Raw genomic sequence first — 24,854 nt, forward strand, 5'->3', positions numbered from 1 at the left:
CTTTCGTGTTAATTTAAGTTGTAATCTTCACTTAAATAATGCATTATAGGTTCTTTGTTCTAACCCCTTACCATTTTGGAAGCGTTTGTTTGGCTCTGTGAAATCAGACATTTCCCCTGGTCCGGACTGATGTCGAACCTTCAATAAATTTCTTTGCTTTACTTTAACAGAATAAGCGTTGATTAAGCTCTTTAGCGCCAAAAAATATGTGCATGAAATTCTATCCCAACCCCCTCCCCAGATAAAAAGGAAATTACACACACACACACACACACACACTGGTATGCATACACCAAAGACTGGCAGAATAAACTGTGTGAATTAACTACTAAAGTGCCAGTAGGTCTAATTAGGGAGATTTCAGAACTAAAATTAAGTATCCCATTCAGAAAGTAAACTGAGAGCTTTACTTCTACATTCCTAGTAACCATTCAAAAGATCCAAAATCAAACCCGTTGCCATCGAGTCAATTCCAACTCATAGTAACCCTAAAGGAACAGAACTGCCCCCATAGGGCTTCCAAGGACTGTCTGGTGGATTTGAACTGCCAACCTTGTGGTTAACAGCCCTAGCTCTTAACCACTTCACCACCAGGGTTTCCTGATAACCATTAGGCTTCTGTTAAAGTTTGCCCTTTGAAAAACAAAGCTCACTCATGTTTGTCACGCTAAAACTGTTCCTACAACTGGTCTTAGAAAAAGCTCCACTGAGTTGTTAAATTAAAGCCTATAAAAAAGATAAACACGTTGTTTTAACTACCTTAAAGAAGTTCCCCAGCAAACACCTAAGCATTATCTCTTTTCTCTCAGCTAAGTGTTGTTGTTGTTGTTAGATGCTGTCCAGTGAGTTCCGACTCCAGAACAAAACACTGCCCGGTCCTGAGCCATCCTCACAATCGTTGTTACGCTTGAGCTCATTGTTACAGCCACTGTGTCAATCCACCTTATTAAGGGTCTTCCTCTTTTCCGCTGACCCTGTACTCTGCCAAGTGTGATGTCCTTCTCCAGGGACTGATCCCTCCTGACAACATGTCCAAAGTATGTAAGACGCAGTCTCGCCATCCTTGCTTCTAAGGAGCATTCTGGTTGTACTTCTTCTAAGACAGATTTGTTCATTCTTTTGGCAGTCCATGGTATATTCAATATTCTCCACCAACACCACAATTCAAAGGCGTCCACTCTTTTTCAGTCTTATTCATTGTCCAGCTTTCACATGCATATGATGCGATTGAAAATACCATGGCTTGGGTTGGGCACACCTTAGTATTCAGGGTGACATCTTTGCTCTTCAACACCTTGAAGAGGTCCTTTGCAGCAGATTTGCCCAGTGAAATGCGTCTTTTGATTTCTTGACTGCTGCTTCCATGGCTGTTGATTGTGGATCCAAGTAAAATGAAATCCTTGACAACTTCAATCTTTTCTCCGTTTATCATGATGTTGCTCATTGGTCCAGTTGTGAGGATTTTTGTTTTCTTTATGTTGAGGTGTAATCCATACTGAAGGCTGTGGTCTTTGATCTTCATAAGTAAGTGCTTCAAGTCCTCTTCACTTTCAGCCAGCAAGGTTGTGTCAGCTGCATATCACAGGTTGTTAATGAGTCTTTCTCCAATCCTGATGCCCCGTTCTTCTTCATATAGTCCAGCTTCTCGGATTATTTGTTCAGCATACAGATTAAATAGGTATGGAGAAAGGATACAACCCTGACGCACATCTTTCCTGACTTTAAACCAATCAGTATCCCCTTGTTCTGTCCAAACAACTGCCTCCTGATCTATGTAAAGGCTCCTCATGAGCACAATTAAGTGTTCTGGAATTCCCATTCTTTGCAGTGTTATACATAGTTTGTTTGATCCACACAGTCAAATGCCTTTGCATAATCAATAAAACACAGGTAAACATCCTTCTGGTATTCTCTGCTTTCAGCCAGGATCTATTTGACATCAGCAATGATGTCCCTGGTTCCACGTCCTCTTCTGAAACCAGCCTGAATTTCTGGCAGTTCCCTGTCGATACACTGCTGCAGCCGTTTTTGAATGATCTTCAGCAGAATTTTGAGTCGTGCCACATCAGCAAATGAAGGTCCTGAAAGCTTTACTCCATCCACGTCATTAAGGCTGACTCTACTTTGAGGAGGCAGCTCTTCCCCGGTCATCTTTTGAGTGCCTTCCAACCTGGAGGGCTCATCTTCCAGCACTATATCAGACAATGTTCCACAGCTATTCATAAAGTTTTCACTGGCTAATGCTTTTCAGAAGTAGACTGTCAGGTCCTTCTTCCTAGTCTGTCTTAGTCTGGAAGCTCAGCTGAAACCTGTCCTCCGGGTGACCCTGCTGGTATCTGAACACTGGTGGCATAGCTTCCAGCATCACAGCAACACACAAGCCCCCACAGTACAACAAACTGACAGACACGTGGGGGCTCAGCTAAGAAAGGAGAGTTTATTTACACTTTCCTAGCTAATGGTCAGATCTGTATCCAAAGATTCCAATTAAGTTGGCCTAGCTGCAATTATATCATTAAACTTTCATGTCAAAATTGTTTATACTTTTCGGATGGAAAAAACTTACCACTAACTTTATATGGCAAGGGAAGAGGCCCCAGATAAGTAAAGCACTATTGAAGAAGAAGAATAAAGTAGGAGGACTCATACTACCTGACCTCAGAACCTACTATACAGCTTTGGTAGTCAAAACAGCCTGGTACTGGTACAACGACAGATACATTGACCAGTGGAACAGAAATGAAAACCCAGATGTAAATCCATCCACCTGTGGTCACCTGATCTTCGACAAGGACCCAAAGTCCATCAAATGGGGAAAAGACAGTCTTTTTAACAAATGGTGCTGGCAAAACTGGATGTCTATCTGCAAAAAAACCAAAACAGGACCCATACCTCACACCATACACAAAAACTAACTCAAAGTGGATCAAAGATCTAAATACAAAGCCAAAAACCATGAAGTTCATAGAAGAAAAAATAGGATCAACACTAGAGGCCCTAATACATGGCATTAACAGGATACAAGTCACAACCAACAATACACAAGCTCCAGAGGATAAGCTAGATAACTGGGATCTTCTAAAAGCTAAACATTTATGCTCATCAAAAGACTTCATCAAAAGAGAACCCACAGACCGGGAAAAATTTTTGGCTACTACAAATCAGACAAAGGTCCAATCTCTAAACTCTACAAGAAAATGCAACACCTCTACAACAAAAAGACAAATAACCCAATTAAAAAATGGGCAAAGGAAATGAACAGACACTTCACCAAAGAAGACATTCAAGTGGCCAACAGACACATGAGGAAATGCTCACGATCTCTAGCTATCAGAGAAATGCAAATCAAAACCACAATGAGATGTTATTGGCACAAATCAATAACACAGAAAATAACAAATGTTGGAGAGGCTGCGGGGAGACTGGAACTCTTACGCACTGCTGGTGGGAATGCAAAATGATACAACCATTTTGGAAAAAGATATGGTGCTTCCTTAGAAAGCTAGAAATACCATATGATCCAGCAATCCCACTCCTAGGAATATATCCTAGAGAATTGAGTTGTCACCAGAATAGATACATGTATACCCATGTTCATTGCAGCATTGTCCACAATAGCAAAAAGATGGAAACAACCTAGATGCCAATCAACAGACGAATGGATAAACAAACTGTGGTACATACACACAACAGAGCATTACACAACACTAAAGAACAACGATGAATCTGTGAAGCATCTCATAACATGGATGAGTCTGGAGGGCATTATGCTGAGTGAAGTAAGTCAGTCACAAAAGGGCAAATATTGTACAAGACCATTACTATAAAAACTCATGAAATAGTTTCCACCAAAGGAAACAATCTTTAATGGTTATGAGAGAGGGGATGGGTGGGGATGGAAAAACACTTAATAGACAGTAGATAAGTGGCAACTTTGGTGAAGGATAAGACAGTACACAATACTGGGGAACCCAGCACAACCTGTACAAGGCAAGGTCATAGTAGCTAACTAGACACATCCAAACTCCCTGAGGGACCAAACTGCAGGGTTGAGGGCTGTGGGGACCATGGTCTCAGGGAACGTCTAGCTCAACTGGCATAACAGAGTTTATAAAGAAAATGTTCTACATTCTACTTTGGTGAGTAGCATCTGGGGTCTTAAAAGCCTGTGAGCGGCCATCTAGGATACTCTACTGGTCTCACCCCTTCAGGAGCAAGGAAGAATGAAGAAAACTAAAGATATAAGGGAAAGATTAGTCAGAAGGTCTAATGGACCACATCTACCACAGCCTCCACCAGACTGTACAACTAGATGGTGCCCAGCTACCACCACTGACTGCTCTGACAATGATCACAATAGAGGGCCCTGGACAGAGCTGGAGAAAAATGTAGAACGAAATTCTAACTCAAAAAGAAAAACCAGACTTGCTGGCCTGGCAGAGACTGGAGAAACCCTGAGAGTATGGCCCCCGGACACCCCTTCAGCTCAGTAATGAGGACACTCCTGAGGTTCACCCTTCAGCCAAGGATTGAGCAGGCCCATGGAAAACAAAACAAGACTAAAGGGGCACACCAGCCCTGGGACAGGGACTGGAAGGCAGGAGGGAACAGGAAAGCTGGTAATAGGGAACCCAGGATTGAGAAGGGTGAGTGTTGATATGTCGTGGGGTTGTTAACCAATGTCATACAACAATGTGTGTACTATTTGATGAGAAACTAGTTTGTTCTGTAAACCGTCATCTAAAGTTCAATTTAAAAAAATTGTTTATACTTTTCATTTAAGAAATAGTGACCCAGTTAAATTGTATCAAGTATGAGAGATTTGTGTTAGACTAGAAACCAATGTAAAGAAGTTTCACAGTTAACTGCCACCTTTGTAAATCTCACCTCCTCTCCTGCCATTACTTTGATGTGAAGTTGTTATCTGTACTCACTCTACTTGTTAAATATTTCTTTGTTTTGTCTGTAAGGCAGAGCATACCCTTACAGCCACGCTGAATGAATGCTCTCCCGCAGTTCACTCCTTCCATAAATTTTATTGGTTTAAATATCAAATTGGAGTGTTGGTCCAGTGACTTCATGAAGACAACAGTAATTGGATTATGAAGATTAAACATCTTTTCTTTATGTGTATGATATTCCCTTAACTGTTCTAAAGAGAACATATACTACTTTTGCAGTCAGAAAGAAAAAAAAAATCAGTAAGTTATTTAACAAACAAGGAGTAAATTCTCGGAATATTTATTCTGGCAAATAGAAATAGGAATTTTAAGTCATAATTTTTAACGGTTATTCTTTTGACTACACCTGTTTTCCATTTTTCTTTTTCTCCAGTTTATCCTTTTCCACATATGCCTATTTACTTCATTCACCCATTCTATCCTACTCACTCAAACTTGCTGCCTCGTCTATCTTCTCATTATCACTTCCATGTGTACATTTTTTCTGGTTATAATCCACAGTTTATTATCAATGTGTACATATTTCCTAGCTCTCAGTAACACATGCTCTCAAAGAATCATATCCCAAAGCACTTGCAAGGGAATAAGCAAACACAAAAGTATAAACTTAAGGCAAGATATGTCAAACATATAAACATCTGTCCATAAATGCTCACAGATGGATACACACTCCTTACGGGACAGAGATACACATTCTTACAGACTCAGAGACACAAGAAGGGAGAGATCTTTTCTTGTCTGGACCCTATCCACTCTTCTTTATCCATCCCTCTTCTAAGGTGGGTATAGAGCTGCATCTTTTGTTTCATTTCAAGAATAACAAAAACTTCACGCTTTTGTGATATTTAGCACAAGGTATGAAATTCAATAAATACGTGTTTATACTTTTGAAAGCACTCTCATTCAGCACTCTAAGAGACCAGGGCCCATATTTGTTTTGCTCATCTTTGTACCCAAAATATGTACACTCATCTCTGTACCTTATTAGTATGTGGCTCTCTGCCACACTCCATAATGAATAAACGACCCCCACCACGTATTGATTATTGTCGACCCACGATTCTGTCATACAGATAAGGCACGTGCTGTTTTTCTTATTTTATAAATAAAGAAAAGGTTCGGAGAGGTTAAGTGACGAGTCAAGTGCAGTTCTGGGAATAGAGTCTGAGTCTATCCATGCAGGAAATACGACCAGACACTAACCAGCAGACCTCGGGGGGCAATGCAAGTTTCGCGCATCGAGGACTCTGGGGAAAGACTAGTATCAATAAAATAAACTGTTACGTGCGGTGATGAGCAGCCAAACATCCCTTAGCTGCACATTTCAAAATATGGCACTAAAAAAAAAAAATGGCACTAGGGGAGAATTAATCAAAGAACTGCGCATGCACAGTAAACGAAGAACGCGAACTGCCACTGGAAGACGAGTTCTGATAGTTAGAGAAGCAGCCAAGGAAAAGGCCCACGCAAAAGAGACTTTCACACCCTTGGGGAGCCAGAGCGTCCTCTCCTTTTCAAGAGGCCTGCACTTTGCGCTGGCTTTACGCAGTTACCCTCCCACCGGCCTGTCTCCCTGGTACAGGCCTCGCTCCTTCGCCCGGTCCTCATTCATTCCAGCCCTTGGGCCCTACACGCAAAACGGGAGCGGGAAATGGCCACCCGTCACAGGCACAGTTTCCACTCCGCGCACCCCATCCCTAGGGCTGAAAGGGAAAACGCTGGGTCCAGCAGGTAAATAAGTCCAACGGACGCGGTGAACTCCAGGCGCCACAGGACTGGCACGGCGAGTCCCTAGGAGTTGGCCCATCTGGGCGGAAGTTCGCCGGGCCCACTGACCTGTCAGACCCCACAGCCTTAGGTCGTGCTCGTCCACCCGCGCCCGGGTACCCTCGGCTCTGTACTTAGTCTGAAGAGCCACCAGGAAGTCCGGCATGTTGCACTGGCGGGTCGCGGCGCCCGCGCGCTCCATCCGGCCTGGAGAGGCCCCGCCCGCGCGGCCCTGCGCGCTTTTGCTTCCTTACGCGCTCAGGCCCAAGGCCACTCGCCGGGGCTGAGCGGATGGAGCGCAGCCGCCGCCAGAGGGCGCGTCCTACGCGGCTTTTCGGACCAGAGTTGGGCATGCGGCGCTCTGGTTACCCTACCGATTCATTCAGGAATTCTTGTAGCGCTGGCAGGGGAGTCACTAAGATTGGGGTCGACTTCCCTCCGCATATGAACCTCCGCCAGTACTATGCTGTACAGAATCCTTAATAATGTTTTTTGTCTTAATGTTACCCATAAATCGTAATTTCCGGGACATGCAAATGCCTCCCCCAATCTGCAAGCCAACAGGACCTCAGGCAGAAGCGGGGCTGCTGGGTGATCACTTCCTTCCCTCGGATTACGGAGTCCCGGCTCTGGTAAGAAGCGCAGCGACCCCAGCCCCGCGGTCACGGGGACCAGAAGGCCAGAGGCGCTGGCGGACTGGCCCCGGCCTCCAGAACCCGGGCGGCTGACTGGAGTTCGCGTTCCCGGACCGAGGAGTGGGAATGGATGGCAGACACGCAATCCCGCTGAGCGCTCACTAGCGGCTGGGCGCCTCCTCTAGGGCTACTTTAGGCATGCTGCAACGTAGGGATACCTCTACCCAGACGCACTGGCCTTCGAGGTTCCCTTTTGGCGCACAGGCTTGCTTGCTCTTTGGCGGGGCAGAGAAATCGGGCAGCCACTGGGGCTGCGCGGCTAGCTCCGGGTGGCAACGGAAAGGGTTAGAGAGAAGCCCTCAGGGCGGCCAGGAAGGGCCCTGGGACAGAGCGCGTCCCTCCAGGAGCAGAGGTCACTTGGCCCGTCCCGCTCCACCTGGTACGGGCTGCAGTGCCCAGGAGTTGCATGTGAAAGGCCGCCCAATTCCCGGGCCCAGCGCGGGCCCTGGCACAGTCACGCTAGCGGGGGGAGAAGAGTCTTAAAAGTTAAGTCTTTCGCAGGTCGTTGGGTGGAGGGAGATCAGCCGCCAAGCCAGCGCTCCAAGGCCTGGCGGGGGCTCCGCAGGTGCGCTGTTGGACGGGGAGGGGACGGCGAAAAGGGCCCAGGCTGGCTTGCGGAACTCGGCTCCTGCTTGCAGACTGGCACCTGCATGTGTCCGCATTTTCGGTCTACACCTGTGACAGGACACGGAGCCCCAGCGCCGCCCGGCACGCCGGGCTGGCTGCCTCGCACGCTGCCACCCCCTCTGACGGTGTCACCAGATGCAGTCCGCACTGCCCCCCTCCACCCCCCCCCCCCCAGTGATGCCACAAAGTGCTGGTCCTCCTTAGAGCCGCTGGGTTCTCACTCGTGTGCTTTTTCAAGACATGGTTGCCTGAAATGCTTATCAGGGGGTCGGGTCGTTCACTTATTTAATCAACATTGACTGTCAGGTACCAGGTACTCTGCTGGGTTCTGGGGTTATAGAATTCAATAACGCATCACCCCTGCCCTCCAGCGACTCACAGCAAGATTGTAAAGGACGGCATGTTGAGTTCTCTTTACACTAGTACTAACTTGGTTTATGTCCTGAAATATCCTTACTTATTACCTGTTAGCTCTATGGCCAAAGTTAGGAAACCCTAAAACAGTAGTAAATTAAAATCACAAATGCTGTCATTGTTTCCTGCAATGAATTTCAGCATGCACTTTTAGGACATGCTGAATTTGCACCTGGAACAATGCCTCACACATAGTATGCCCTCAAAAAGCATTGTTAAATGTTTGAATGGAGTGCCTATGGGGCAATTCTAAAAATCCAAAACCTATGACTGTCGTAACTCTCAGGTACAGAGATGACATTTCACAGATGAGCAAACGAATGCACAGAAAATTTAGGCAGCTTGTCCAATGTTTTCTAGTGAGTCAATGTTAACCGTCAGAATAAAGTTGTCCTAGTCATCTAGTGCTGTTGTGACAGGAATACCACATATGGATGGCTTTAACAAAGAAAAGTTTATTTTCTCACAGTAACGTAGGCTAAAAGTCCAAAATCAGGGCGTCAGCTCCAGGGGAAGGCTTTCTCTCTCTGTTGGCTCTGGAGGAAGGTCCTTGTCTTCAATTTTCCCCTGGACAAGGAACTTCTCAGGCACAGGGACCCCGGGTCCAAAGGACATGCTCTGCTCCTGGTGCTGCTTTCTTGGGGGTATAAGGTCTCCAACTCTCTGCTTCCTTCCCTTTCCTTTTATCGCTTGATAAAAGGTGGTGTAGGCCACACCCCAGGGAAACTGTCTTTACATTGGATCAGGGAGGTGACCTGAGTAAGGGTGGTGTTACAATCCCACCCTGATCCTTTTAACATAAAATTACAAGCACAAAATGGAGGACAACTACTCAATACTGGGAATCATGGCCTAACCAAATTGATACACACATTTTGGGGAGGACATAATTCAATCCATGACAAAAGTCTAGCACCAACTCTTTTTTTCATTCATTTTTTACTTAGGTTATGAAGTCATGGCATTCATATTGATTCTACATTTTATTCCTTTTTAGAGAGAGTTATGTCCTCGGGCAACAGCAACCAAACAAGATTAAAGGTAACCAAGATTAAAGGTCATTGGTGGACCTTAGCATTTGCCAACCCTACAAAAACAATCATGATCCAGCAAAAATTAGTGAACAGGTTGTGTTTGCTATCCATTATGTCCTTACCCTGTTGGGTAACAACAAGATACCAACTGGCAGCAGCTAATGAGTCAGATGTGGAACTTAGGTAAAAACTGTGACCACAGGTGAAATTTTATACAGACCTCTTCTTAAGTATGTGGACTTAGACCTCGGGACCCAGGTGCCTTAGAGTGAAAAAAACACTGGACAGGGATGAAGGAGACTTGGATTTCTCAACTCCCAAGAAAGGAAAACCTGTATTTTTACTTTTGCTGTAATTATACATCTTTGGCATCAAATAACACATCATAAATTTAAAACTTAGAAAATATACTAAAAAGAGGGCACATTTAAGTAAAGCAACAAAGTAAGTCTGCTTTATGGGACTGTGGGCCAGTCAGTTTAGAAAATTGGCACTCTCCTTTAACACCAAAGGCAAGAGCACAACACTGGAATATTATTAAGGAAATCTTTGTGGACATAGTCTAAAGGTTGTAAACTGGCAGCCATGCATGAAAGTTTGCCCCCAGGTCTTTTGTTTGGCCAGTCAGAGTCTGTTTTCCTCTTTTAATAAAATGTCTTTTGACTGTCTGCCTCACCATCAAATTGTTGTTGTTAGTTGCCATCAAGTCAGCTATTTCTCTTGGGGACCTTATATATAAGAGGGTGAAACATTGCCAGTCCAGTGCATCAAATTGTTGTTGGTGTTGTTGGGCGCCCTCAAGTTGATTCTGGCTCATAAAAATCCTACGTACAATAGAACAAAACACTCCCAGTCTTACACCATCCTCACAATCACAGCTATGTTTCAGCCTATTGTTGTAGTCACTGTGTCAATCCATCTCCTTGAAGGTCTTCCTCTTTTTCACTAACCCTCTATATTACCAAACATGATGTTCTTCTCCAAGGACTGGTCCCTCCTGATAACATGTCCAAAGTATGTGAGATGAAGTTTCATTATCCTCAGTTCTAAAGAGCATACTGTCTGCACTGCTTCCAAGACAGGTTTCTTGTTCTTCTGGCAGTCTTTGGTATATTCAGTGTTCTTCACCAACACTATAATTCCGAGGCATCAATTCTTCAGTTTTCCTTATTCATTGTCCAACTTTTGCATGCATATAATGTGATTGAAAATACCATGGCTGGGTCAGGTGCACCTTAGTTCTCAAAGTAACATCTTTTCTTTTTAACACTTTAAAGAGGTCTTTTGCAGCAGATTTGCCTGATGCAATATGTCATTTGATTTCTTGAATGCTGCTTCCATGAGCATTGATTGTGGACTCAAGTAAAATGAAATCCTTGACAACTTCGATCTTTTCTCCATTTATCATGATATTGCTTATTGGTCCAGTTATGAGGATTTTTGTTTTCTTTATGTTGAGATATAATCCATACTGAAGGCTATGGTCTTTGATCTTCATGAGTAAGTGTTTCAAGTCCTCTTCCCTTTCAGCAAGCAAGGTTGTGTCATCTGCATATCACAGGTTGTTAATGAGTCTTCCTCCAATCCTGATGCCCTGTTTATATAGTCCAGCTTCTTGGATTATTTGCTCAGCATACAGATTGAATAGGTATGGTGAAAGGATACAACCCTGATGCACACCTTTCCTGACTTAAAACCATGCAGTATCACCTTGTTCTTTTCGAAGGACTGCCTCTTGATCAATATATAGGTTCCTCATGAGCACAATTAAGTGTTTTGGAATTCCCATTCTTCACAATGTTATCCATAATTTGTTATGATGCACACAGCCAAATGCCTTCGCATAGTCAGTGAAACACAAGTAAACATCTTTCCGGTATTCTCTGCTTTCAGCCAAGATCCATCTGACATCAGCAATATCCCTCATTCCATGTCCTCTTCTGAATCCAACTTGAATTCCTGGCGGTTCCCTGTTGATGTACTGCTGCAAATGTTTTTGAATTATCTTCAGAAAAATTTTACTTGCATGTGATATTAATGATGTTATTCCATAATTTCCACATTTCATTGGATCCCTTTTCTTTGGAATGAGCACAAATATGGATCTCTTCCAGTCAAATGGCCAGGTAGCTGTCCTCCAAATTTCTTGGCATAGACAAGTGAGCACTTCCAACATTGTATCCATTTTTTGAAACATCTCAATTGGTATTCTGTCAATTCCTGGAGCCTTATTTTTGACCAATGCCTTCAGTGCAGCTTGGACTTCTGGAAGCTCCACTGAGACCTGTCTACCATGGTGACCCTGCTAATATTTGAAAAACCAATGGCATAGTTTCTAGCATCACAGCAACACACAAGCCACCAGAGTACAATAAACTGACAGATGAGTGGTGGACCGTCAAATTAGTGACCTGCAATTTTACTTTTTGTTCTCTACCCAGAAGTATAATGGTTATACAATCTACCTTGCTAAATCTGAAAGACCAATGCTGAAATTTAACCCGTGTGACATATTTCTATTTAACAAAATACTCAGCAATAAAACCAAATGAAGCCAAAATGCTTTTCATAACTCAGCCTGCACGGCAATGTCTTTAGACAATGTAATCTCACCACCTAGAGACTGTAATGTTAAGAAGATCTGTGACCTTCCTCCTGCTCCACTTAACAAGATCCCATATCCTACCTTATGCCCTAACCTCACAAAGCTGGGTCTTAAGTTTGAAAAATGAGTACACCTGTTGCACCTGTATCTGCACTCCTGAGACACAGTTTCAACTTTGATGCAAGAGTTTCCCCACCTCCATCCCCAGAATTGCTCGAAATTGGCATACCCAATGAATCTTGATGATCAGAGAGTTTTAACAGAGAGTACTGCTGGAAGGGCCACAAGGTATACTAATCTATATATACCAATTTCGAACCATGGACGAGAACCTTGTTCTGTTTGAACAACTGCCTCTTGATCCATGTATAGTTTCCGCATGAGCATGATTAAGAGTTCTGGAATTCCTATCCTTTGTAATAATTTATGATCCACATAGTCGGATGCTGTTACATAGTCCCTAAAGAACAGGTAAACATCTTTCTGGTATTCTCTGCTTTCAGCCAAGATCCATCTGACATCGGCAATGTTAACCATCATTCCATGTCCTCTTCTGAATGTGGCTTGAACTTCTGGCAGTTCCTTGTCTACGTATGGCTGCAGTTGTTTTTGAATTACCTTCAGCAAAATGTTGCTAGCATGTGATATTAATGATATAGTTTCATAATTTCCACGTTCCATTTGATTGCCTTTCTTTGGAATGGGCATGGGTATGGATCTCTTCCAGTTGGTTGGCCACATAGCTGTACCCAAATTTCTTGACATAGATGAGTAAGCTCTTCCAGCATTGCGTCTCTTCGTTGAAGCATCACAATTGGTATTATTTCTTTAACTCCTGCAGCCTTGTTTTTCCCCAACGCCTTCAGTGCAGCTTGAACATCTTCCTTCAGTATTAGCAGTTTGATCATATGCTACCTCCTGTGCCATGCAATGTTTGACCCATAGAATTCTTCAGTAATGCAACAGCTAAAACTTCCTCTTCAGTTCTTTCAGCTTGAGGAATGTTGCTTGTGTTCTTCCCTTTTGGTTTTCTAACTTCAGATCTTTGTACGTTTCACAATACTTTGCCTCATCTTCTTGCCAAAATGAAGACAACTTGAAGCACTTAATGATGAAGGTTAAAGACTATAGCCTGGCTAAACACTATAGTATGAATTACACCTGAATGTGAAGAAAATGAAAATCATCACAACTGGACCAATAAACATTATGTTAAACAGAGAAAATATTGAAGCTGTGGGTTATTTCATTCTATTTGGATCAACAATCAATGTCCGTGGAAGCAGTAGTCAATAAATGACATACTGCATTGGGAAAGTCTGCTGCAAATGAGCTCTTTAAAGTTTTAAAAACCAAAGATATCACTTTGATTACCAAGGTGCACCTGACCCATGCCATGGTCTTTTCAAATTACTTCATATGTATGAGAAACGTAGAGTAGCTAAAGCGAAAGAAAGAAATAATGAAGTAAAAGAGCTAAACAGAAGATTTCAAAAGGCAGCTCAAGAAGACAAAGTGAAGTATTACAATGACATGTGCAAAGACCTGAAGATAGAAAACCAAAAGGGAATAACACTTCTCAAGCTGAAAGGACTAAAGAAAAAATTCAAGCCTAGAGTTACAATATTGAAGGGTTCTACAAGGAAAATATTAAATGATGCAGGAAGCATCAAAAGAAGATGGAAAGAATACACAAAGTCACTATACCAGAAAGAATTGGTCTATGTCCAAATGTTTCAGGAGGTAGCATATGATCAGGAATGGATGGTACTGATGGAAGAGGTCCAAGCTGCACTGAAGACAATAGCAAAAAACAAGGCTCTAGGAATTGACAGAATACCAAATGAGATGTTTCAACCAAAGGATGCAGTACTGGAAGTGCTCACTTGTCTAGGCCAAGAAATTTCTATTATATACCTATTAGAATGGACAATATGGCAATCCATAGCATCAAGTGCCTCTTTCGCCTTCGTCGACCCTCCACTTTACTAACCATGATGTCCTTTTCTAGCATTTGGTCTTTCCTGATGACATGTAAAGTAAGCAAGATGAAGTGTTGCCATCCTCACTTTTAAGAGGCATTCTGGCTGTGTTTCTTCTAAGACTAATGTGTTTGTTTTTCTGGCAGTCTACAGTATATTCAGTATTCATTGCCAACACCACAGTTCAAATGTATCAATTCTTCTTTTCTCTTTTTTTTTCATCGTCCAGCCATCGAGTCGGTTCTGACTTATAGCGACCGTATGCACAACAGAACGAAACACTGCCCGGTCCTGAGCCATCCTTATAATTGTTGATATGCTTGAGCTCATTGTTGCAGCCACTGTGTCAATCCACCTTGTTGAGGGTCTTCCTCTTTTCCACTGACCCTGTAACTCTGCCAAGCATGATATCCATCTCCATGGACTGATCCCTCCTGACAATATGTACAAAGTATGTAAGACACAGCCTTGTCATCTGTGCCTCTAAGGAGCATTCTGGCTGTACTTCTTCTAAGACAGATTTGTTCGTTCTTGTGACAGTCCACGGTATATTCAATATTCTTTGCCAACACCACAATTCAAAGGTGTCAATTCTTCTTTGGTCTTCCTTATTCATTGTCCAGCTTTCACATGCATATGATGCTATCGAAAATACCATGGCTTGGGTCAGGCGCACCTTAGTTTTCAAGGTGACATCTTTGCTCTTCAACACTTTGAAGAGGTCCTTTGCAGCAGATTTACCCAATGCAATGTGTCTTCTGATTTCTTGACTGCTGCTTCCATGGCTGTTGATTGTGGATCTGAGTAAAATGAAATCCTTGACAACTTCAATCTTTTCTCCATTTGTTATGATGTTGCTCATTGGTCCAGTTGGGAGGATTTTTGTTTTCTTTATGTTGATGTGCAATCCATACTGAAGGCTGTGGTTTCTGATCTTCATTAGTAAGTGCTTCAAGTCCTCTTCACTTTCAGCAAGCAAGGTAGTGTCACCTGCATAACGCAGGTTGTTAATGAGTCTTCCTCCAGTCCTGGTGCCCTGTTCTTCATATAGTCCAGCTTCTCGGATTATTTGCTCAGCATACAGATTGAATAGGTATGGTGAAAGAATACAACCCTGACGCACACCTTTCCTGACTTTAAACCAATCAGTATCCCCTTGTTCTGTCCAAACAACTGCCTGTTGATCTATGTAAAGGTTCCTCATGAGCACAATGTTCTGGAATTCCTGTTCTTCTCAATGTTATCCATAATTTGTTATGATCCACGCAGTCGAATGCCTTTGCATAGTCAATAAAACACAGGGAAACATCCTCCTGGTATTCTCTGCTTTCAACCAGGATCCACCTGACATCAGCAATGATATCCCTGGTGCCACATCCTTTTCTGAAACTGGCCTGAATTTCTGGCAGTTCCCTGTCGATATACTGCTACAGCCATTTTTGAATGATCTTCAACAAAATTTTGCTTGCATGTGATATTAATGATATCGTTCTATAATTTCCACATTCAGTTGGTCCACGTTTCTTGGGAATAGGCATAAATATGGATCTCTTCCCGTCAGTTGGCCAGGAAGCTATCTTCCATATTTCTTGGCATAGATGAGTGAGCACCTCCAGCACTGCATCTGTTTGTTGAAACATCTCAATATTCCATCAAGTCCTGTGGCCTTGTTTGTCGCCAATGCCTTCAGAGCAGCTTGGACTTCTTCCTTCAGTACCATCGGTTCCTGATCATATGCCACCTCTTGAAATGGTTGAACATCGACTAATTCTTTTGGTATAATGACTCTGTGTATTCCTTCCATCTTCTTTTGATGCTTTCTGCATCATTTAATATCTCCCCCATAGAATCCTTCGCTATTGCAACTCGAGGCTTGAATTTTTTCTTCAGTTCTTTCAGCTTGAGAAACACTGAGCGTGCTCTCTTTTGGTTTTCCATCTCCAGCTCTTTGCACATGTCATTATAATACTTTGTCTTCTGGAGACACCCTTTGAAATCTTCTGTTCAGCTCTTTTACTTCACCGTTTGATTGTGTAGCACAGTTTATTCACAAGCTTCCTCCTGCTCAATACCTGCTTCCAGTCTTTCGCTATTACAAAAAAAAAAAATAAAAGCTGTAATTAATAACCTTGAGTTGATTCCGATTCATAGCGACCCTATAGGACAGAATAGAACTGCCCCATAGAGTTTCCAAGGAATACATGGTAGATTCAAACTGCTGACCTTTTTGGTTAGCAGCCATAGCTCTTAACCACTATGCCACCAGGGTTTCCTGTAAACATATATGACAACCATTTTCAATACTATTTTCTTTTTCTTCTCCAGGATTAAGTCTGAGAAAGAGAAATGAGGTCACGGCCAAGCAATCCATTGCTTTGGAACTGACAGAAATTCTTCTGTATGTCAGCTGCCTGATGGTATTCAAGGAGTAGGATTAGGCGTGTGAGATTTCCTAAGCTCTAAGAAGGATGATCAACCGTCCTGGTTTTCCCAAGAGTGTTCCAGGTTTTCAGCACTGAAAGTTCTCATGTCCCAGGAAATCCCTGAGTCCTGCCTGGGCAAATCAGAATGGTTGGTCACCTTATAAGTACTAGTCAGAGGTCGTTGGAATATGGAATTAGTGTGAGATCTTTTGAGAAATAAACTGTGATGAATGACACGCTTAAGCTCTACTTTTTGGGAACTGCCATGATAGTCCCAGAAGGAAAAACATCTTCCATCTGCTACACTTCCCATCTCTCTCCTCAAACTCCAGAGCTGCCTCTTTTAATTGTTCCTTTCAGATTTCACTGGAAATGGTGTGCATTGATTTGTTCCCTTGTGAAAGTTAATTTTTTCCACAAAATCAATGAGATGAGTAAACGTTACTTCACCTAGCATTGACCTTAGGTGTAACTGTAGAAAAGGCAAAGAGGAGAAAGAGGCCTGTGGTATAAAAGAAAGAACTTAGAATTAGAAGGCCTAAGGTCAAACTCCAGCCAGAGACTAATTATATAAGCACTAGAAATACACTTTCAACTCTCTTAACCTAATCCTTACCTATGCAATGAGAGGTTTAGATTTAATGATCTCTGAGACCTCTCCCAGCTCTACTGTCTTATAAATCAATGACTATTTTCACTGTGCCTCTAACAATCTTTTTTAAATGGTTCCTCCACACTTCCTTCTCTGCTACTTGGAAGTTTAACAATGTCCCACGGATGCCCAAGACCCACTACTTAGATGACTCACTAATTTTTAACTGTGTTTCATGTTCCTAATTTTGATTAAAAACTTACCTAATCTGTGTCTTCATGTCTACTACGTGTCATTGAGTGGTAATGTAGCAATCAGACAGTTCAAGGCTCAGATTAGGAGCTCAGCTAACCAGTAGGATTGGCAAAGATTGAGAGAGGAATCAAGATATCAAGAGTACACAGTCAGGGTAAAGTATTATTGGGTCAGCATGTGAATCCAAAGGAAGATACTAAACCTGAGATCAGCGCGTTTGAGGAGTAATAAAACCAAAAAATCCAAACTCGCTGTCAAATCAACCACAAGTCATAGCAACCCTATAAGACAAAGTAGAACTGCCCCATAGGGTTTCCAAGGAGTGACTGCCAGATTCAAACTACTGACCTTTTGGTTAGCAGCTGAGTTCTTAACCACTATGCCACTGGGGCTCCACTGTGCCACTAAAAAAAAAACAGTGACTTCTAAATGCCAATACCAAAAGTTGCAAGGAATCTAAGATCCAGAATATATTTTTAAGTGGGAGCAGAGCAGGTAATCCTCTGAGACAGAGGCTGGCTATCAGGAGGGACTGGAATCTAGCCACAGCCAGCATCCAGGATTCATTCTCATATGTCCTAGAGCTTAAAAACAAACAAACAAACAAAAAACCCAAATCCATTGCAGTCAAGTCAATCCCTACTCATAGTGACCCTATAGGACAGACTAGAACTGCCTCATAGAGTTTCCAAGAAATACCTGGTGGATTCAAATTGCCAACTTCTGGTTAGCAGCCATAGCTCTTAACCACTACACCACCAGGGTTTCCTCCCACAGCTTAAAAAAAATAAAAAAGCTTAGGCGTAGGAAATTCTATGCCAAGAGAGGCCAGAGTGCAGATGGGAAATCTAGCTCCTAGTACTGGTGATACGGGGTTGAGAATTCAGTTCAGTTCCTGGAAACTGATATTATGGCAGAGACTTAATTATTATGGATCTTGGATATCAAGGTCAGAATGAGACCGGAGATAGTTGTTTCTTCATATCTTTTCAGAAAATTTTACTGTGGTAAAACATATAACAAAACATTTGCCATTTTAACCATTTTTAAGTGTACCATTTGGTGGCATTAATTATAGTGTGTTGGGCAGTGATCACCACTATCCGTTTCTAAATGTTTTTCATCACCTGCAACAATGGCCTCAAGCATAACAACGATTATGAAGGACTAGGCAGTATTTTGTTCTGTTCAACATAGGGTCACTATGAGTCGGAACTGACCTCGTGGCATCTAACAACAACAACAAACAGAAACTCAGTACACCTTAAGCAATAACTCTCTATCTCCTCCTCCCCTAAATCCCTGGTAATCACTAATAAACTTTGTCTCTATGCATTTGCCTAATCTAGGTATTTCATATATAAGTGGGATCGTACAATATTTGTCCTCTCATGTTTGATTAATTTCACTTAATATAATGTTTTCAAGGTTCATCCATGTCACTGCATGTGTCAGGACTTCTTTTCATGTGCTCATTCTTAAAGGACAACTTTGCTGTATACAGAATTCTTGACAGGTATTTTCTTCCAGCACTTTAAATCTGTCACCCCACTGCCTTCTGGCCTCCAAGGTTTCTGAGGAGAAATTGGTACTTAACCTTATTGGGGATCTCTTTTTCTGTGATAATTTGCTTCTCCTTTGCTGCTTTCAGGACTGTCTTTGGTTTTTGGAAGTTTGATTTTAATGGGCCTTGGTGTGGGTGTTTTGGGGTTTTTTCCCATCAGAGTTGGAGTTCCTGGAGCTTTTTGTGGGTATAGACTCATGTCCTTCATCAAATGTTTAGTTTTCTGCTATTTTGTCTTCAAGTATTCTTTTTGTTTCTTTTCCTTCTGGGATTTCTATATTGCATATTTTGGTTTGCTTGATGGTATACCACAATTCCTTTAGTATCTGTTCACTTTTCTTCATTCTTTTTTCTGTTTACTCCTTAGACTAAATAATTTCAATTGTGTTATATGCTGATTCTTTCTTCTGCTGAATCAAATCTGCTGTTGAGCAACCTCGAATGAATTTTTCATTTTAGTTATTATATTTTTTCAGCTCCGATAATTCTGTTTTGTTTCTTTTTGCAGTCTCTCTCTTTATTGATAATCTCATTTTGTTTATGTATCTATTTTTCTGATTTCCTAGTTCTTTGTCCATGTACTCTCTTAGTTCATTGAGAATATTTAATATTGTTCTTTTAAAGTGTTTTACTCTGTCTATTATCTGGGTTTCCATAAGGATGGTTTCTGTGACTTCATGTTATTCTTTTAATAGACCACCCTTTCTTATTTCTCTGATTGCCTTGTGGTTTCGCTGTTGTTGAAACCGGAACATTTGAATATCATAACGTATTAGCTTTGAAACTCAGACTCTTCCCCTTCCTCAGAGTTTGGAAAAAAAATTTTTTTTTTATTGTTGAAGGCTGTAGTACGTCTTCTCAGTGACTTTCTTAACTATGCCCTCCTGGACATGCACTGGTACTGAGAACTCTGTTCCCCAACCCACGTCCAGCTAGTGTTTTAAAAGAGATTTCCTTGTACTCTAGGGAACAATAAACCACACTTCTCCCAGTCGTTGTAACTTGGCTTTGTGCTGGGGTCCTCCTTCAACCCTTAAGCTTGTTTTCAGTGTACTTACGGATCAGTCCAAGGTGGAAGTGCAGGGTCTTAGCTATTTTCTGTGCATGCATTTTGCCCTGAGCATGGTTGTGGCTTTCTCAGTTTTCCCATATGCATGATGATTTTGAAAGTGCTAATATCTGAAACTCTTACTCTGCCTTCTCCTTCAGCCTTTAGCCCTTAATTCTATGCTCTGATTGCACTGTTTCAGCCTCAGGTGCGTGTGGGAGCTCACGGCCTTCAAGCATCGCTCATAACTTCCTCATCCCCACATGAGTTCTGAGGTAGGCCAAACCAAGGAAAGCACGCCACTTCAGTTTTTCAGCCCAACCCTAGACAGATGAAACACATGTAATAATCCACTAGCAAAGTCTTCTCACTCTGGAGCCACAGATTAGGCCATCTCTCTGAAAGCACAGTCCACAGTCTGCTGCTGCTGCCACCACTACCAGGCTAGTGGCACGCAGTAAAAAATTAAAATTTTCCTACCATTTAAAAGCCACCTTTTTCTTGATTCAGTATTCACTTAATTGCTGCAGCCCTCTGACTGCTTTCCAGAGTGCTTGCAGAATTGAGTCTACCAATTTCTGATTGTTTACCTTGGTGATCGTGTAGGGAGATGGGAGCATGAAACTGTTCATACCTTCATCTTCCAGCAATCCTCTCTCCCATGATTTTTTTTTTTTAATTTTTATTGTGCTTTTAGTGGAAGTTTACAAATCAAGTGAGTTTCTCACACAAAAACTTATATACACCTTGTTTTTTTTTTTTTTTACATACTCCCACTTACTCCCCCTAATGAGACAGCCCGCTCTCTCCCTCCACTCTCTCTTTTCGTGTCCATTTTACCAGCTTCTAACCCCCTCTACCGTCTCATCTCCCCTCCAGACAGGAGATGCCAACATAGACTCAAATGTCCACCTGATCCAAGAAGCTCACTCCTCATCAACATCTCTCTCCAACCCATTGTCCAGTCCAATCAATGTCTGAAGAGTTGGCTTCAGGAATGGTTCCTGTCCTGGGCCAAGAGAAGGTCTGGGGACCATGACCACCGGGGTTCTTCTGGTCTCAGTCAGACCATTAAGTCTGGTGTTTTTATGAGAATTTGCGGTCTGCATCCCACTGCTCTCCTGCTCCCTCAGGGGTTCTCTGTTGTGTTCCCTGTCAGGGCAGTCATCAGTTGTAGCCGGGCACCATCTAGTTCTTCTGGTCTCGGGATGATGTAGACTCTGGTTTATGTGGCCCTTTCTGTCTCTTGGGCTCATAATTACCTTGTGTCCTTGGTGTTCTTCATTCTCCTTTGATCCAGGTGGGTTGAGACCAATTGATGCATTTTAGATGGCTGCTTGCTAGCGTTTAAGACCCCAGATGCCACTCTTCAAAGTGGGATGCAGAATCTTTTCTCCATAGATTTTATTATGCCAGTTGACTTAGATGTCCCCTGAAATCATGGTCCCCAAACCCCTGCCCCTGCTTCGCTGACCTTCGAAACATTCAGTTTATTCAGGAAACTTCTTTGCTTTTGGTTTAGTCCAGTTGTGCTGACCTCCCCTGTATTGTGTGCTGTATTTCCCTTCACCTAAAGTAGTTCTTATCTATCAACTAATTAGCGAATACCCCTCTCCCACCCTCCCACCCTCCCTCCTCTCGTAACCGCAAAAGAATGTTTTCTTCTGGGTTTAAACTATCTCTGAAGTTCTTATAATAGTGGTCTTATACAATATTTGTCCTTTTGCAACTGACTAATTTCACTCAGCATAATGCCTTCCAGGTTCCTCCTGTTACGAAATGTTTCACAGATTCCTCACTGTTCTTTATCAATGCGTAGTATTCCATTGTGTGAATATACCATAATTTATTTATCCTTTCATCCATTGATGGGCACCTTGGTTGCTTCCATTTTTTGCTATTGTAAACGGTGCTGCAATAAACCTGGGTGTGCATATATCTGTTCGTGTAAAGGCCCTTATTTCTCTAGGATATATTCCAAGAAGTGGGATTGCTGGATCGTATGGCAGTTCTATCTCTAGCTTTTTAAGGAAGCACCAAATCGATTTCCAAAGTAGTGGTACCATTTTACATTCCCACCAGCAGCATATAAGCATTCCAATCTCTCCACAGCCTCTCCAACATTTATTACTTTGTGTTTTTTGGATTAATGCCAGCCTTTTTGAAGTGAAATGAAATCTCGTTGTAGTTTTGATCTGCATTTCTCTAATGGCTAATGATCGTGAACATTTCCTCATGTATCTGTTAGCTACCTGAATGTCTTCTTTAGTCAAGTGTCTATTCATATCTTTTGCCGATTTTTTAATAGGGTTATTTGTCTTTTTGTAGTTGAGTTTTTGCAAAATCATGTAGATTTTAGAGATCAGATGCTGATTGGAAATGTCATAGCTAAAAACTTTTTCCCAGTCTGTAGGTAGTCTTTTTACTCTTTCGGTGAAGTCTTTGGATGAGCATAGGTGTTTGATTTTTAGGAACTCCCAGTTATCTAGTTTTGCTTCTGCATTCTTAATAATGTTTTGTATACTGTTTATGCCATGTATTAGGGCTCCTAACGTTGTCCCTATTTTTTCTTCCATGATCTTTATCGTTTTAGATTTTATATTTAGGTCTTTGATCCATTTTGAGCTCGTTTTTGTGCATGGAGTGAGGTATGGGTCTTGATTCATTTCTTTGTAGATAAATATCCAGTTATGCCAGCACCATTTGTTAAAAAGACTGTCTTTTCCCCATTTAACTGTTTTGGGGCCTTTGTCAAATATCAACTGTTCATATGTGGATAGATTTATCTCTGGATTCTCAATTCTCTTCCATTGGTCTATGTATCTGTTGTTATACCAGTACCAGGCTGTTTTGACTGCTGTGGCGGTATAATAGGTTCTAAAATCAGGTAAAGTAAGGTCTCCCACTTTGTTTTCCTTTTTCAGTAATGCCTTATTTATCCGGGGCCTCTTTCCCTTCCGTATGAAGTTGGTGATTTGTTTCTCCATCTCATTAAAGAATCTCCTTGGGATTTCAATAGGAATTGCATTAAATGTATAGATTGCTTTTGGTAGAATAGACATTTTTATAATGTTAAGTCTTCCTATCCATGAGCAAGGTATGTTTTTCCACTTATGTGAGTCTCTTTTGGTTTCTTGCAGAAGTGTTTAGTAGTTTTCTTTGTATAAGTCTTTTACATCTCTAGTAAGATTTATTCCTAAGTATTTTATCTTCTTGGGGGCTACTGTAAATGACATTGATTTGGTGATTTCCTCTTCAATGTTCTTTTTTTTTTTAATGTAGAGGAATCCAACTGATTTTTGTATGTTTATCTTGTACCTGAAACTCTGCTGAACTCTTCTATTGGTTTCAGTAGTTTTCTTGAGGATTTCTTAGGGTTTTCTGTGTGTAAGATCATGTCGTTTGCAAGTAAAGATAATTTTACTTCTTATTTGCCAATCTGGATGCCCTTTATTTCTTTATCTAGCCTAATTGCTCTGGCTAGGACTTCCAGTACAATGCTGAATAAGAGTGGTGATAAAGGGCATCCTTGTCTGGTTCCCGTTCTCAAGGGAAATGTTTTCAGGCTCTCTCCCTTTAGGATGATGTTGGCTGTTGGCTTTGTATAGATCCCCTTTATTATGTTGAGGAATTTTCCTTCTATTCCTATTTTGCTGAGAGTTTTTATCATGAATGGGTGTTGAACTTTGTCAAATGCCTTTTCTGCATCAATTGATAAAATCATGTGATTCTTATCTTTCGTTTTATTTATGTGGTAGATGACATTAATTGCCTGCATACGTGGTATGAATCCCACTTGGTCATGGTGAATTATTTTTTTGATATGTTGTTGAATTCTACTACCTAGAATTTTGTTGGGGATTTTTGCACCTACGTTCATGAGGGATATAGGTCTATAATTTTCTTTTCTTTAACTGGTTTTGGTATCAGGGATATGGTGGCTTCATAAAATGAGTTTGGTAGTATTCAGTCCTTTTCTATGCTCTGACATACCTTTAGTAGTAGTGGTGTTAACTTTTCTCTGAAAGTTTGGTAGAACTCTGCAGTGAACCTGTCCGGACCAGGGCTTTTTCTGGTTGGGAGTTTTTGATTACCTTTTCAATCTCTTCTTTTGTTATGGGTATATTTAGTTGTTCTACTTCTGATTGTGTTACTTTACGTAGGTAGTGTGTTTCTAGGAATTCATCCATTTCTTCTAGGTTTTCAAATTTGTTAGAGTACAATTTTTCATAGTAATCTGATATGCTTCTTTTAATTTCAGTTTGATCTGTTGTAATATCACCCCCATCTCATTTCTTATTCGGGTTATTTGCTTTCTCTCCTGTTTTTCTTTTGTCAGTATTGCCAGTGGTTTATCAATTTTGTTGCTTTTTTCAAAAAACCAGCTTTGTGTCTCCTTAATTCTTTCAATTGTTTTTCTGTTTTCTATTTCGTTTAGTTCACCTCTAATTTTTATTATTTGTTTTCTTCTGGTGCCTGTGGGTTTCTTTTGTTGCTCTCTTTCTATTTGTCCAAGTTGTAGGGATAGTTCTTTGATTTTGGCCCTTTCTTCTTTTTGGATGTGTGCATTTATTGATATAAATTGGCCTCTGAGCACCGCTTTTGCTGTGTCCCAAAGGTTCTCATAGGAAGTGTTTTCATTCTCATTGGATTCTCTGAATTTCTTTATTCCATCCTTAATGTCTTCTATAATCCAGTCTTTTATGAGCAGGGTATTGTTCAGTTTCCAAGTGTTTGATTTCTTTTCCCTGCTTTTCCTGTCATTGATTTCCTCTTTTATGGCCTTATGGTCAGAGAAGATGCTTTGTAATATTTCAATATTTTGGATTCTGCTAAGGCTTGCTTTATATCCTAATATGTGGTCTATTCTAGAGAATGTTCCATGTG

At 41.6% G+C, this 24,854-nt stretch overlaps 2 protein-coding genes across 7 annotated transcripts in view; one reads left to right on the forward strand and one right to left on the reverse strand.

The window, feature by feature from the left end:
• CHD1L (chromodomain helicase DNA binding protein 1 like) overlaps positions 1-6,951 on the reverse strand; it is a 61,178-nt gene extending 54,227 nt beyond the window's left edge. For 4 of the 6 annotated variants that reach the window (XR_010321485.1, XR_010321486.1, XM_003421967.4 and 1 more), the window contains exon 1: positions 6,798-6,950. Coding sequence is in view for 4 of the 6 variants with exons in the window: in XM_003421967.4 (XP_003422015.3) it covers positions 6,798-6,930 (133 nt within the window). In the remaining 2 variants the exon portion in view is untranslated. Of the gene's footprint in view, positions 1-6,797 lie in introns of all 6 variants that reach the window. The other 2 variants (XM_064282351.1, XM_064282353.1) reach the window with 1 other exon arrangement.
• A 96-nt stretch (positions 6,952-7,047) lies between these two features.
• The window catches only part of FMO5 (flavin containing dimethylaniline monoxygenase 5), a 76,796-nt gene continuing 58,989 nt past the window's right edge, over positions 7,048-24,854 (forward strand). The window contains exon 1 of the mRNA XM_003421951.4: positions 7,048-7,360. The gene's annotated coding sequence lies outside the window, so the exon portion shown is untranslated. The remainder of the gene's footprint in view (positions 7,361-24,854) is intronic.

The sequence above is a fragment of the Loxodonta africana genome, chromosome 3, assembly GCF_030014295.1.
Source record: "Loxodonta africana isolate mLoxAfr1 chromosome 3, mLoxAfr1.hap2, whole genome shotgun sequence".
In the NCBI taxonomy this organism is placed as follows: Eukaryota; Metazoa; Chordata; class Mammalia; order Proboscidea; family Elephantidae; genus Loxodonta; species Loxodonta africana.